The 13,913-nt window shown below is 34.8% G+C and overlaps 1 protein-coding gene across 6 annotated transcripts in view; it reads right to left on the bottom strand.

The window, feature by feature from the left end:
* Positions 1 to 13,913, bottom strand: part of CNOT4 (CCR4-NOT transcription complex subunit 4) — a 147,248-nt gene that overhangs the window by 48,580 nt on the left and 84,755 nt on the right. For 3 of the 6 annotated variants that reach the window (XM_040471878.1, XM_040471880.1, XM_040471882.1), the window contains exons 4-7: positions 11,988 to 12,074; positions 10,924 to 11,025; positions 10,033 to 10,158; positions 6,674 to 6,807 (exon numbers count right to left, since the gene is read on the bottom strand). In XM_040471878.1, the coding sequence (XP_040327812.1) occupies positions 6,674 to 6,807; positions 10,033 to 10,158; positions 10,924 to 11,025; positions 11,988 to 12,074 (449 nt within the window). The remainder of the gene's footprint in view (positions 1 to 6,673; positions 6,808 to 10,032; positions 10,159 to 10,923; positions 11,026 to 11,987; positions 12,075 to 13,913) is intronic. The other 3 variants (XM_040471879.1, XM_040471881.1, XM_040471883.1) reach the window with 1 other exon arrangement.

Below are 13,913 nucleotides of genomic sequence, written 5' to 3'. Positions count from 1 at the left end.
ACACTGAAATATAGAGTGTATATCCAGAATCTGTTTCTGGAGATTCTGATTCAGTTAGTCTAAACTGTGACACTTGGTATTTGATGATTACTATGCTAGTAGAGTGAAAAGGAGCATTACTACTAGATTTTAGGGCTTGAAAGAATCATCAATACCAAACTTAAAGACTCTTTGACAGATACACCACAATTCACAATTATCTGCAAGCAGATGACAGAGCTACACCTCTGTTTGAATCTTCTGATGCTTAGCCAACTTTGCTAGCTTCTGACATGTCCCAAAGACAGTGCCCCAATTTGACTTCCTTTCTACTTCTTGGTAGTGATACCAACCAAATTCCTGAAAATAGTCTCTTGGCTGCTTTCTAAAATTTACGACATAAAACAAGTAGTTACATAGTAAAGGATCAAAGAAAAGACCCTTTCCCAGGGCTGGGAGTAGGACAGAAAAAGTACTGAGAAGGTCTAGTTCTCCTTTTTGTCACACTGAAAAGATAAAGTCTCCATGATTGTGCTAATTATGGTTGCATTGTGGAAATAAGGTACAACTTAATGTTAACATAAGGGACATTTCCAAATTTCACTGTCATGTTACTGTATACACAAATCCATATTTACATTGCTCCTAAATTAAATATTCACATATTCATTTAGAAGAATTCATTTTAATTTTTCATGCTTGCCAGTCTTAAATAACTGAGATAAACATCTGATAAACTTCAAAGAACAAATTTAAGTTATAGACAGGTAGCTTGCCTTTACAGAATTTATTTGATACAGGCTTCAAATATACATCAACATTTCAAGTATTACTTTACTACTAAAATATGGCCACATCTTACATAATGTGGCACAATTAGCTATTAACATGATAAGAAAAAAGTGCATCAATAATCTGGACTGATGACAGTTTGGCAAATAAGATTTTAATTGGAATTTTCTCAATAACTCCAGAACATACTGACCATGAATGAAAATAAACGCTTTGATTATAAGTAATCACAAAAAATTAATTATTAATATTAAACCTGAAAGATAAACATCCACCATCGTAAACATATCACAGGCTGTAGCCAGCTTTCAAAAGCACCAAGTAAAGTCTCCATCTATTCATTTTAATTTTGTATTTCAGCAATAAAGGTTGATCTTTTAAAAGATACTATATATTTAAGTTGAATTTAAGTACACAATTGCTCATTTGATGTGTCTTTTCTTCTAAGAAATAAGGGCACCAACAACCCTATTTTTAACTAACCCTCTCCCCACATTCATTATTCCCCACCGTCTGGAAAAGAATAGCAGTGGCTCTCTAACTTTTTTGAAAATACTTTACTTAGGTGGTACAAGATTCCAGAACTCACTCACTAGTTTTCCAGTATGTATGTGCACATGTGAATTAACTTTGTATTTCCAAATAAAGAATGGAAATAAAATTTCTTAAGAGAAATAAGAAAAAGACTCTCAGAACTAAGGTCAGAAAAATCTTGTAACCCACTGATTTTAATATACATATAGTTTTAGTAAACCTTACTAATTCATCTACTTAGTATACTAGTAAGTAGCCCCAAGTTTCATGCCAAAAAAAAAAAAAAAGTTGGGACCTGTAAATCATTTATCTATTATCAAAGAGGGAATGCCTTTCTGGGGATCCATTTTAAAAAAAAATTTTTTTAGGCCCACCTCTCATGGCACTTGTCCACAGTTTGAGAATCACTGCTTTATACCACTCCTGAAATCACTTCTGCCTGTAAGTATCAGCATACAAGGGCAATTTACAATCATTATTAGGTCATGGGTCTTATCTCCAGAAAAATGTACACACGCACACAAAATCAGATAAAATTTCAGAGTTCACAGATGTGCGGAAGCCTGTTCATTATTTAATAAGCTCTATCCAAGACTATTTTATACAAGTCTCCAGGCCATACCTTTTCTAGATCATATCTGACTAAATGATGTCCGGGTAGGAGAACAACGTTCAGGCAGTGACCACTCCCATTCTGCTCAATAAAGAAGGCACTCTGACTATGCCCTCAGTCTATCAGAGCTTATGCTTGATTTTCAATGAAGAGACATCCACGATTTTAAAAAGACATGCATTTTCTTTCGGTATAACAAAAACTGACAAATTTCCTATAGAAATTTTCCTTTCACCATTTCTTTAGCTTATGCTCTACTGCCACCAAACTGTGTTTTAGGAAAGCTTTTGCTTAAAATACCATTAATTCCTTAGATTTATGGTACATCGAATTTATCCTGAGATAATAAGCCTTACAGACCAGAGATCTTCAAGGTCAAACTATATATTAGTTGTGACATAGTTTTCTTTAAGTGAGCTAGTTTGATTCATGTTAGAGTTTTGATTCATGTTTAAAGTCTCTTAAGAATTTTACTTCTTCTAGACTGAGCAGTGGCAGAGTGGGAGCATGAACTTGGGCTTAAAAGTGGCAGCAACTTTGTTCAGAATCTGGTTTATCACTTATTTGTGTAAGGGTACTGGTGAATTATTTCAACTCTCTGAGTCTTGCCAGTCCCAGCTTTTCTTGCCAGCAAGATAGTAGTGATATCTACCGCACAGGACAACTGAGATTAAATGAACACAAAGGACATCAACCTTCTTTTCACCTAAGTCTAAATTGAATCATCCTCATTTCTTCAACGGTGGCTTATCTGAGCCACAATAACAATTCATATCCATTTACCTTGAGTGATCTACATACCCAATAATTTGCTCCCCAAATGCTTATGTAGGCCTGCCTACTTACTGTCCCTGGGCATAGCAGCCCATCTAGGTACTATTCCTTTCACAGTTTTTAGCTGGGGCACAAAAAGTGTCTCAACCTAAATAAAGGTATTTCAAAGTGCCAAACTTAAAATACCCAGTCCTTAAGCATCACTACTGTATGGCTTCCTTATTCCCCACTCTCATCATTTGTACTCATCGTTTCAAAGTAACTTATTAATATAGAAAGATAGCACATCTACACTCAATCTGACTGATATACTCTGAAATGCATAATGATGGGGGGGGGTGGTAAGAACAAACAACACACACCCTTTTATAATTTACTGTTCACTTAAGTGAAATAGGAGTAAGACATATTATAAAAAAACACACACAAACAACTTCATATATATCTGTATCAGGACCATGTCAGGGTTCAGCAAAGATTAAGTAGCTAAGATACTCTGTACTTAATATTTGTACTCTGGCTTATTTAGAAATAAGAGGAAACTACATTTTGGGTTTAGTGTCAAGCCATAAGGTTCCAGATTTTGTTACAAATTCTTGTAAAACTGCTATTCACTACATATGAATGATAAGAGAAAAAGAAACCTTCTTCCCTAGAAGGCTTAATTCTCAACTTATTTTGAATATGAAAAAGATATCTCTTGGGTAGGACCACGGAAAGAGTCATACTATTCGTCTTTCTAATTTGACAAGTCTTCCCTGTGGGAAGAAGAAAACTTATCTATAAATTCCTACCTATCACTACACCCAATAGAGTGACAATGTGGAATGGAGACCAAAGTGGACCTTCAGTATTACTGACAGTCAGTTGAACTTAACCTTTTGCAGGGGTTGGCATGGAAAGAAAAGAAGCTACGGAAGCTGGCCAAAAAAACAACTCTGTGTACCTTGGGCCATCAACTGTCCTTAAATTTCAGGAACCTGCATTAAACAAACAAAAAATAACCCTTCTCCCTCCCCAAAGAAACCTTCCTATATCATGTACTTATGCAAAGCACAGGCAACCATATCAAAATTTACTCTGGTCCTAGCTGAGGTTCAGCAGCACTGGCTTTGGGCAGTTATTAAATGAATATACTGTTTTAAGTCCCCTTTTCTCTTCTTTTTACTCCATGGCATCAAGGTCATTCTTCTCCTGCTACTGAAATAGCCATAAATGTGCTGACTATACTTTATATGAAGGCAAAGTTAATAAAATAACTAGTAAATCTATTAATAACTGGTCACACACACACAAAAAAAAAGTTAAAGAAAAACTAAGTACTTGTTATAAATCCCAAAAGGACATTTGGTAAAGTTCAATTTTCACTTTCAATCTAAAGAAAAAAAACTCAATAAATTAAAAAAACTCAATAAATTAAAAATAACAAGGTATGTTCATACTGTGGTGAAAACTACTTATCTCAAATAAATGGTTAAAATCACACTTAGGAGTGACTAAAACTCTGGAGGCACCCCTGTCAAATAGGGAGACAGACCCATAAAGAATGAGACAAGGATTCCTGATGGCACTACTTTCTAAACTGTTCTTTAATTCTTAGCCCAGTTATTCTCAAATAGGAAGAGGTGGTGGTGGGAGATCCAATACAATAAAACAGTGAAAAGACACCAAAAAAATTCTTTCCTAAGAGACACAAGAGACTTAGAGATATACCATGCTAATGGTTGAGAACACTCAATGTTATATTGCAGAATGTAAATTTTTCCAGAACAAGTATTTTGAAACACAAATAGATTGGTCAAACTAATTGGGGAAAGTTAGTTCTGTATAATGCACATAAAACACTTAAATACATCAATAAAACATAACAAACAGATATGAATTCACAATCCATAAAACGTTCATTCACTCTATTAATCAAATACAAATTAAAATGAGACAGTTTTTTTTTTTTTTTTATCAAATTGGTAAATGCGCAGAAATAAATACTCAATTCAAGGAAATAGGTACTCATAATCTTTGACTCAGCAGTTCTACTTCTAAGAGCACCAAAGCTATAACCAAAATATTTGTATGAAAAAAATGTTCATCACAGTGTCATAAATAAGGGCACCAAAATGAAAATAATATACACCAGCAGCAGGTTGGTTTAATAAATTTCAAATGCTCATGTATAATGAAATACCATGCAGCCATAAAAAAATTATATTTTCATGACACAGGAAAATATTCATGATAATGGGTATTAAGTTTTAAAACATAACAAACCAATGTATTTTGTGTATATATACATTCACAAGAAGGAAAAGGACTACAAAGAAATACACACTGAGAGGAAATACATCAAATTGTTTTTAGTGAAAATGTCTTGAGTATTGAGATCACATAGAGGATTTACTTTCTTCTGTATGCTTTTCTATTATTTTTCAAATTTCCTTAAGTAGAAATATATTGCTTTTATATTCAGGAAATAAAAAAACGTTATCTCAAAGAGATAGTCTAAATTTTAAATTTCTAGTCTGAATTCTCCAGGGGCTATAAACCCAGAATATGGTTTTAATTAGAGTGATATTTTTAATGAGAACAATAATGTACATAACTGTGAAAAGCATCTGGAATAAATTTTTACTATAATAACCCCATTCTTATATGAAGCACTACAGAATTAGCAACCAATGAGGTAAGGAATAAAATATGGTTCATAATAAAGTAAACATACAAGGGTAGAAAGGAGTAGGTACAAAAAGATCAATGGAAAGGGTCAAAGCTTATCATCCCCAAAAGATTTCTCTTGGACTTAGCTTTTATTCTTAGCTTTGACAGGCGCAAATTTCACACAGTTTACTATACAGTAATTTTATGTTTTGTTCTGTAGGCTCTTTTTTATATATTTATATACACATGTATATACATGTGCATGTATGTGTTTATACAAACAATTTGAATAGCCTTTTAAGTGATCTTTACTATCAAGATGAATAAACTTAACCAGGACTTCAGGAATTTGAATACAAGAGTACACATTTGAAGAAACTGACCTGACAACAATGCATGTAGTTATTATTAGCTATATTTGGAAAATGGCCCTTACATTATTTTAGTGCCAAATAGATGCTGGACTACAGCAAGCAACAAGCAGATGTTTAGCATATTACTTAAATTTAACTTTGGAATAATTTTTTTTAAGAAGCAAATCAACATATCTAAATTAATTATAGCTATTTACTTAAAATGAATCCATTTTATAAAAATTAAACTTACCAAATCAAAAGAAAATTAACAAGAGCCTAACACACCAAACTTAAGGAACATTCAGGATAGAGTACAACCCCCAAATTATTGTTTTTATTAATCATACCATTTTCTGACAGGCCACAACCAAATATAACCCAAAATGTGAAGATCACCATTATCAGAATGAGACTCAGTACCTAAGACTGTAAGTTTATTTAAACATTGACATAGCACAGGTCTACACAAAAATAAGCCGTTTTCTATGATGAAAAAGATTCTGAATCCTCCCCATTTAGAGAACTTTAGTGATTTCTGCAACTAGAAAACCACAAATATGTGTGTCTCCAACATACAATGCTTCAGATTAACTCCCACTCTTCCTTTTCCAGTATTTCCCCCACATTATATCAGGAGGGAAACCTTAATTAGGTAAATAAGAGCCTTTCAGTAACCAACATCCCTTAATTTCCTTTTTTGCAAGGAGGGCGTTCTCAGGGTCCAGGGCAGTCTGCAAATCAACGCAAAGGGTAGCCATCAAGAGGCTCATTGATGTGTTACCAGGGAGCAGCAGGCAGCAAATATTCAAACCCAGAAACTGTGACTCAACATTTCCTATTTGGTGCAACAACTGTGCACAAATGATACACACTGTCAAGAAGGATTCTGCCTGAAGAAGATGTAGAATGAAAGGAGAAGATCGACAGACATGAAGGGAAGGTGTCTGATCAAACTAATATCGGTACTTACGTATCATACCTCTGCAGTGGCGTCACTTTGTTCTTATTCTTATCAACTGAACCCGTGGACAGTTGAAGAAAATTGGGGTTTAATTTATACAATTCTTGAAGTAGTTTCTGTTCATATTCTTGGTGTTTACCCGCCTAATGAAAGAAGAAATAAAAACTGCAGTGGGGCTCATAAAATGGCTGCTAAAAATTAATAACTTTCCAAATTATTAAAGAAATCCTCAATAAAACATGTAAAAGTTTTTCATGGCTTTAGAGAACCTTGTGAGGATGATGCCACAGAACCACTAGACCAATGAAAGTTCTTCCAACAAAACTATGTGATACGTATACCATTAATTAAGGCATTTCATCAACCGCTTTATTGTGCAAAAAAGCTTATTAATAGTCAACTTTTTTGCTACCTCAAAAAACTAGAGTCCCTTTTAAACCTATTTCCCCATCTTTCATCTATGAATGAAGTCTTCTAACAGGCCGTTACAGAACTTTCCGAATATCACCAAAAGTAATTAATCTAACTTTTTAAAAGAGACTAAAAACTATACAGAGGTCTGGGTGGCTCAGCTGGTTCAGCATCTGACACTTGATTGCAGCTCAGGTCATGATATCACAGTTCGAATTCAAACCTTGCGTCAGGCTCTGAGCTGAGAGCACGGAGCCCTGCTCCTTATTATATCTCTCCCTCTCCCTCTCTCTGCCCCTCCCCCACTTAAGCTCTCACTCTCTCCCTCTCAAAAAAAAAAAAAAAATTAACATTTAAAAACAACAAAAAATCCAAAAACAAACAAACAAAAAAAACAAAATAATCAGACTAACACTGTGAATAATACACAGATGAAAAGTCTTATTACATTTTTCATTATCTTGACACTAAGTACAAATTCCATTAATTTGTTTTTACATAAAAATTAATATATTTTAAATTCCAGACTAGTTTGGAGTTTTATAAATAAAATTTTACTGGAACAGTCATGTTCATTTATTTACTTGCTGTCTATGGTTGCTTTCTGCTATAACAGAAGAATTGACTATTTGCTACAGAGACCATTTGGCCCAGAAAGCCTAAAATATTTACTGACTGGCCCTTTACAGAAAAAGTCTGCAGATCACTGCTCTATACACAAAAAAGAGAAATCTGTATTTACTGTAGTCAGTAGCAGTATATCAGAAGGCAATGTCACAAACATTATGGGAGCAATTAGGCAAAGACTATTTCTGGAAAACTAGTCCAACACAAAAATAAATCCCAATGAAATTATTCTGAATAACTTTCTACTATTTGTATGTATATTACAACTGAAACGACATTTTTACTTACCTTCAAGGATTGTTTACTTATCTTAAAAGTGTGGTCTAACTAGATGTTATGGGAAAACCAAATCCAGAACAGGACAGATCAAAACAGAAACAAAACAATAAAAACAAGCAAGGGCAATATCATCTAATCGATGATGATTCGAGTATGACTGTATCATATATACTGCACAACTTATCATTCCCTATTCTTTTTTTTTAATGTTTAGCTATTTATTTTGAGAAAGAGAGAGTGAGAGAGAGAGAGAAAGCGCATGCGTGGGGGAGGGGGCTGAGAAAGGGAGAGAGAAAATCTGAAGCAGGCACCACGCTTTCAGGACGGAGCCTAATGCGGGGCTTGATCTCACAAACCATGAGCTCATGACCTGAGCCAAAATCAAGAGTCAGACGCTCAAACAACTGAGCCATCCAGGCGCCCCACATCGTTCCCTGTTCTGAGAGGCGCTCCTGCCTGTTTCAAATGGATCTACAAATGTTTCATACAGCACTAAAGTTTGAGATATGCAGTAACAAGGAAAGAGCTGATGTTTACTGTGATATAATCTGTTCAAATTTCCTTTGTATATAGAGGAAGTGTTTTAATAAAGAAACCTCCTTTCAAATTAATTAATTTTAAACTCACATAAAGAAAAACAGATGAGTTCATCACAACAGTGAATTTTAAATTGTTAAGAAAAAATACAGTCAGATGTGGATTTTACATCTTTAAAACGTGAAAAGCCTTGAAATTTTTTTCTACAATCAATACTTCGGGAGATATTCTGGCTTTTATTAGCAACTAAAAGCTGAAACTAATATTCAAATGATTCTACAGGGGTAGTCCAGAGAGACAGGTTAAATCCCATTACAAGTAAGTTCCAAGGGGCCACCTATCCATTTTCATTTATAACTCAATAATACTCAAAAAAGAGATCAAGTAGGGCTTAGAAACTCTTTAGACAGAGATTTTCATTGTAATAGTAGCATGAGTAGTGCATATTCTCTACTTGTCAAAACTAGTTTGAAGTGGTTCAACCTTAAATTTTATCCAAGAAGGTTTTATTCAAAGAAAGAAAACAAATTAAGAAGCATTTATTAGATAAGAAGTCATCTGTCCCCATTAAATATCACAGAGACCTTATTTTAACACTGTTTTGGGATCATCAAGAAATACTATCAAGACATACCAATGAATTGATTACAATGAGACTTAATCTGTAGTAACTCCAAGTCAAAAAAAAAAAAAGTATTTCATTTTATTTAACAATCTGCTCTTAAAGGCGACCCTACTAGACTTTCTCCAGCTTGACCTAGAGAATCAAAGTTGGCAATCAATGCTGCCCCCACCTCCTAAATGAGAAGGGTGTTCCTGCAAAAGTCCACAGCAACAATCTGAAGACCTCAGCTACAATAGGGAAATGCAGCATTGTGCTTTGGTATAATCCTCATTTAATATGCATGTGGTCAACATTTTTACTTGTAAAGGCCTGTTTATACAACAAATTGAAAGGAGACTAGAGGACAGAAAATATAAAAAAGAACATGGGATAATAAACCTTCAACTCATGACACTGATTCAATGTACACTTTCATGGGGAGAATCATTTTATAAAAGTGTTACCTTATCAGCAACATTCGATAGGTTTATTATTATCTAGCATGTTCTATAGAGTGGAAATTAGCAAGGAAAAACCTCATAATTACAGTAACCCACTTAGTTTTCATTTTGCTGATATTCCCACTAAAGTAGCATTTACCAAAATGCCTTCGTTCGCCAATTAAGTTCTGAATGTACATTCCCTTCCTGGATATGTATTAGCACATTAAAGACTCTGAGAAGTCCTGTAAGAAAGAAACCTATTTATCTTCATTCACACTTAATGGACTACCAACCCATCTTTATTACAACAATAATTCTGTAGAACTGATATTCCATGGAACACTGGAAAATGCTACTTTAATAACAATTAAAAAAATAGAATTCCTAGTTTTTGCTTTTGTAATTTTAACTTATAAAGAAAAATACTCCCTTTTCCGCAAAGTTTATAATTCACATTAATTTACTACCTGCATTTCCTCTTTTGTGAAGCTGGCCGCCTCATCCCCCAATTCATGTAGATACATGCAGTCAGGCTTCGGACACTGCATATTCTTTAAGAAGTAACTGCAGTATTTTGTTGTACCTAGAGATGCCTGTAGGAGAGTTGGGGAGGGGGAAAAATGACCCAAAATGTGAATTGACACAATGAAGATTTCCATCTTTGGTGTTTTCACTTCACCTAAAATGAGGCATCGATGTAACCAAAACAATAAGTAAGGCTCTGAATACTGGAGAACTAAACTATTACTAAGCAGAATTTATTAAAAATGATGCTCATTTGGAAGAACTAAAGAACCACCCCCCCCGCCCCCCGCCCAAGTCTATGGTTTCCAGAATCTGAGTACCCAAATCTTCCCTAGGGATCAGAAGACAAGATACACAAAATCTGTTCCACGTTATAGTAACTTCTTGCAAGTAACTGTACTTGCTCATTAAGAAGGCAAATTCTTTTTTCTAGTTATGCCAGCCATTTCCCACTTAAATAAAGCATGGCTCAGTGGGACCCCTTATTCAAACCTGAACTGTTCAATATTCAAATATTTAAGGACAACAAATCAGAACCATTTTCTGTCATAAGTATCACAGATCCTATTTTCACAAAATAAGATTATGTGTAATTACAGAAGATTTTTAAAGATTATCACCTAAAAATGAATGTGTTTATTCCTACCTGGTAAAACAAGACCCTACACATAATCTGGCAGTAAACAAATGAGCTGTCATAAATTAGTATGGATACTTAAGAAGCAATCTTCAAATACACCCCCCTCAAATGTAATAGGTAAATCCTAGCCTCTCCTCTATTTACTACATTGTACCTCTTCCCCCTTAAAAAAACATCAAGAGGAACATATTACCTTAAGTGTTCTGCCATCTACTACCACATTGTTGACACACTGTATGGCTCTGAGAGCATCTTCTGACCGGATATAGGTTACATAAGCACTGGCGCTTGGACCCTAAAGTGAAAACACACTGTTACCGAAGTTTCAAATTCAACAAAAACTTTAACAATTCCTTTGCACCCTGCCTAGGGAATTCTGAAGGTCTTTACTACTACTATCATTAATAATAATGACAATAATTAGAAGTAGTAGTAAGTCTGATTAAACCATATACTAGTTTATCTTAAAACAACCATACTTAATGAATTTTATCTGATTTTAAGTATACTAAAATATATATGGATAAAATACCATCCCTGGCTTGGTATTTATATTTTTAAAGTCATTTGACAGGCTAGTCAAGGTTACAATAAGCTTTGAAAGTTAGATTTAAAAAAATAAGGGGCGCCTCGGTGGCGCAGTCGGTTAAGCGTCCGACTTCAGCCAGGTCACGATCTCGCGGTCCGTGAGTTCGAGCCCCGCGTCAGGCTCTGGGCTGATGGCTCAGAGCCTGGAGCCTGTTTCAGATTCTGTGTCTCCCTCTCTCTCTCTGCCCCTCCCCCATTCATGCTCTGTCTCTCTCTGTCCCAAAAATAAATAAAACGTTGAAAAAAAAAAAATAAGATCTGAAGATTTGTCAAATTATGTTCTCCCCAAAATAAAAGCAATTTGCTAGAGTATTCTATCTGCTAATACCAGCATAACAAAGATGCTCTACTAAGTTTTCAATAGTTGAAAATATTAATTAGAAACCATCACCTTATTATCGCAATGCCTGATAACAGACTCAACTCCCCCTCCTCCCCAAACGAACACTAAACTTTGTTTGACTATTTCCCTCTTATTATCAATTCACTGTTAAGTCCTGAAGAGTCAAATGAGCATGAGAAATTCCCCCACCCCACCAACAGAGGTCACTACACTGCTTAAATCCTTGACCCTCAGGCTTTGTAATTAAAGCTGAATTTTCCTTCTGAACAGCCCAGGTCAAGCCCAGACCATAGGGAGGAAAGGCAAAAATCCCTATAATGAGTTACCTGTGAGCCTGCATATGATGTGCTATTATTGATGACAACTTTATGTATTTTACCAAACTTCCCAAAATATTCTGGTCGTTTTAAAACCTATAAAAGAAGAAGAAATAAAGTATAATGTGTCCCCATTTTCATCAGTGTTATCCTTATAATGGGGACATAACCATCCCTCTTCAGTGAAAGGAAAATAGTTTTTAAAGTTTTCTAATAAATGTGACTATTTCCTAATTTACAATTTGTGTGGTTAACCTATAGGATATTATCAACAGAGTGTAAAAGCTATTTTTTATTGACCCACTATATGGAAACTGAGACTCACTAAATTTGGTATTACCCACCATGTTCTAGTATCTGCACCAATAATCAGTGAAATCTTACCTTCACAGTATTCTTAAACACCCAAACAATCAAACATCTTAACCACATTTTCATTAATAGATGATCCTTATAAAAAAGTAATTCTCAAAACAATGACCAAATAATTATGTATTAAACACAGACAGAAACTCAAGAACAGACATATAAGTAGAGACAGCTTTACTCATAAATCTATTGTATATAATATTTGATACATTAAAGTTACAAATTGCAAATACGGTAACAATGTTCCTCAACCTTCTAAGCTTAATGATGTATCACTGTATGTGTGTACGTATTCTCTTTGTGTTGATTTTGCGGTTTCTTGATTATCTCCTCTGTGTGTGTGCGTTTTTTTCCCTACTCTTTGCCCAGTAAACAACATATACGGGGTGATGGAAACAAATTTATTCATTTCTCTATTACCCAGTTACTTCTTTGTAGTTATTCCCCCTTATACCTGTGCCACCTCCTTTACTCCTTTCATTTTACTTTACTTACAGACTTACTTGACCTGTGTTAATTTGACCAATATGTAACCTGATATAAAACTTCTCCCATAATTTCCAACTACTTTAAAATTAAATTTGGTTCTTTTCCTAGAATTTATCTATAGACCTACTGTTCTTACACCCTCTACAAACAGCAAGCTCTCTCTCAAGGAAGTTTTCTGTGTGTACCTGTCCAAGTGTGTGCCAAGTATTCTTTCCAAACACTCTTAATTTGGTAACATTCTCACATACTTACAACTCAGCTAATGTGTTCTGTATGATAGAATCAAGACTTTGTGAAATAGTGTATGGCTGAGGTATCATAAATTCCTAACAGTTTTCAACTTAATTAACAATTATTTTTTACCACATTTTACTTTAGGTTCTTACAAGTATAGGGCTGTTATGTTTTCTATAGCCAATTTTAATGGATTATGAGATGATACTTTTGGTTTTCAATCTTTTTTCCACCAAATCCCCTAATATATGAAACTATTAAGTGGTGAAGGCAATGGCCCTGAGGCTTTACACGGCAAAGTCCCAGGGCTGAGGAGCAGGGGGAAGAGTTTATTTTGAAAAGCTTCCTCGCTGGTGGAGTGTAGAACTGTATTCACTATTCCAGCTGGATGGATACCAACTCAGTGAAAGGCTCCACAGCCAACATACCTGCTTCAAAGGTTCAGGCTGGTCAGTTTATGCTACATCAGCATCTCAAATCACATCTGAGTTTATGGTAGTAGCTCTCAATGAAGGCAGCATTCAAGAGAGCATTTAAAAATCCGTGGGAGCTTTTCTTGGGGGAGGTTGTCAAAATGAATGGGAGGCAATACTTATGTTCAGTGCATGAGAACCAGGAATGGCTTACCAGGCTTGGGCTAGCCCTGCAAAATGAAGAACTGTCCTGCACAATTGCTGAATGTCCTATAAGACATTAATGTAGCTGAGAAGCCTAGGTATAATTAAGTGAACCCAGAAACAAACTCCACATTATACATAAACTCAAAGTAGTTCCCTACAATTTTGACATATGTTGAATTTACAGGAAAGCAAATAATATGTAATTCAGGGAAAACTACAAGTG

This window comes from Herpailurus yagouaroundi, unplaced genomic scaffold (genome assembly GCF_014898765.1).
Source record: "Herpailurus yagouaroundi ecotype Mexico unplaced genomic scaffold, PumYag 100, whole genome shotgun sequence".
NCBI classification, from domain to species: Eukaryota; Metazoa; Chordata; class Mammalia; order Carnivora; family Felidae; genus Herpailurus; species Herpailurus yagouaroundi.
Note: the sequence above shows the minus strand (reverse complement) of the source record. Positions and strands in the feature narration are given on the sequence as shown.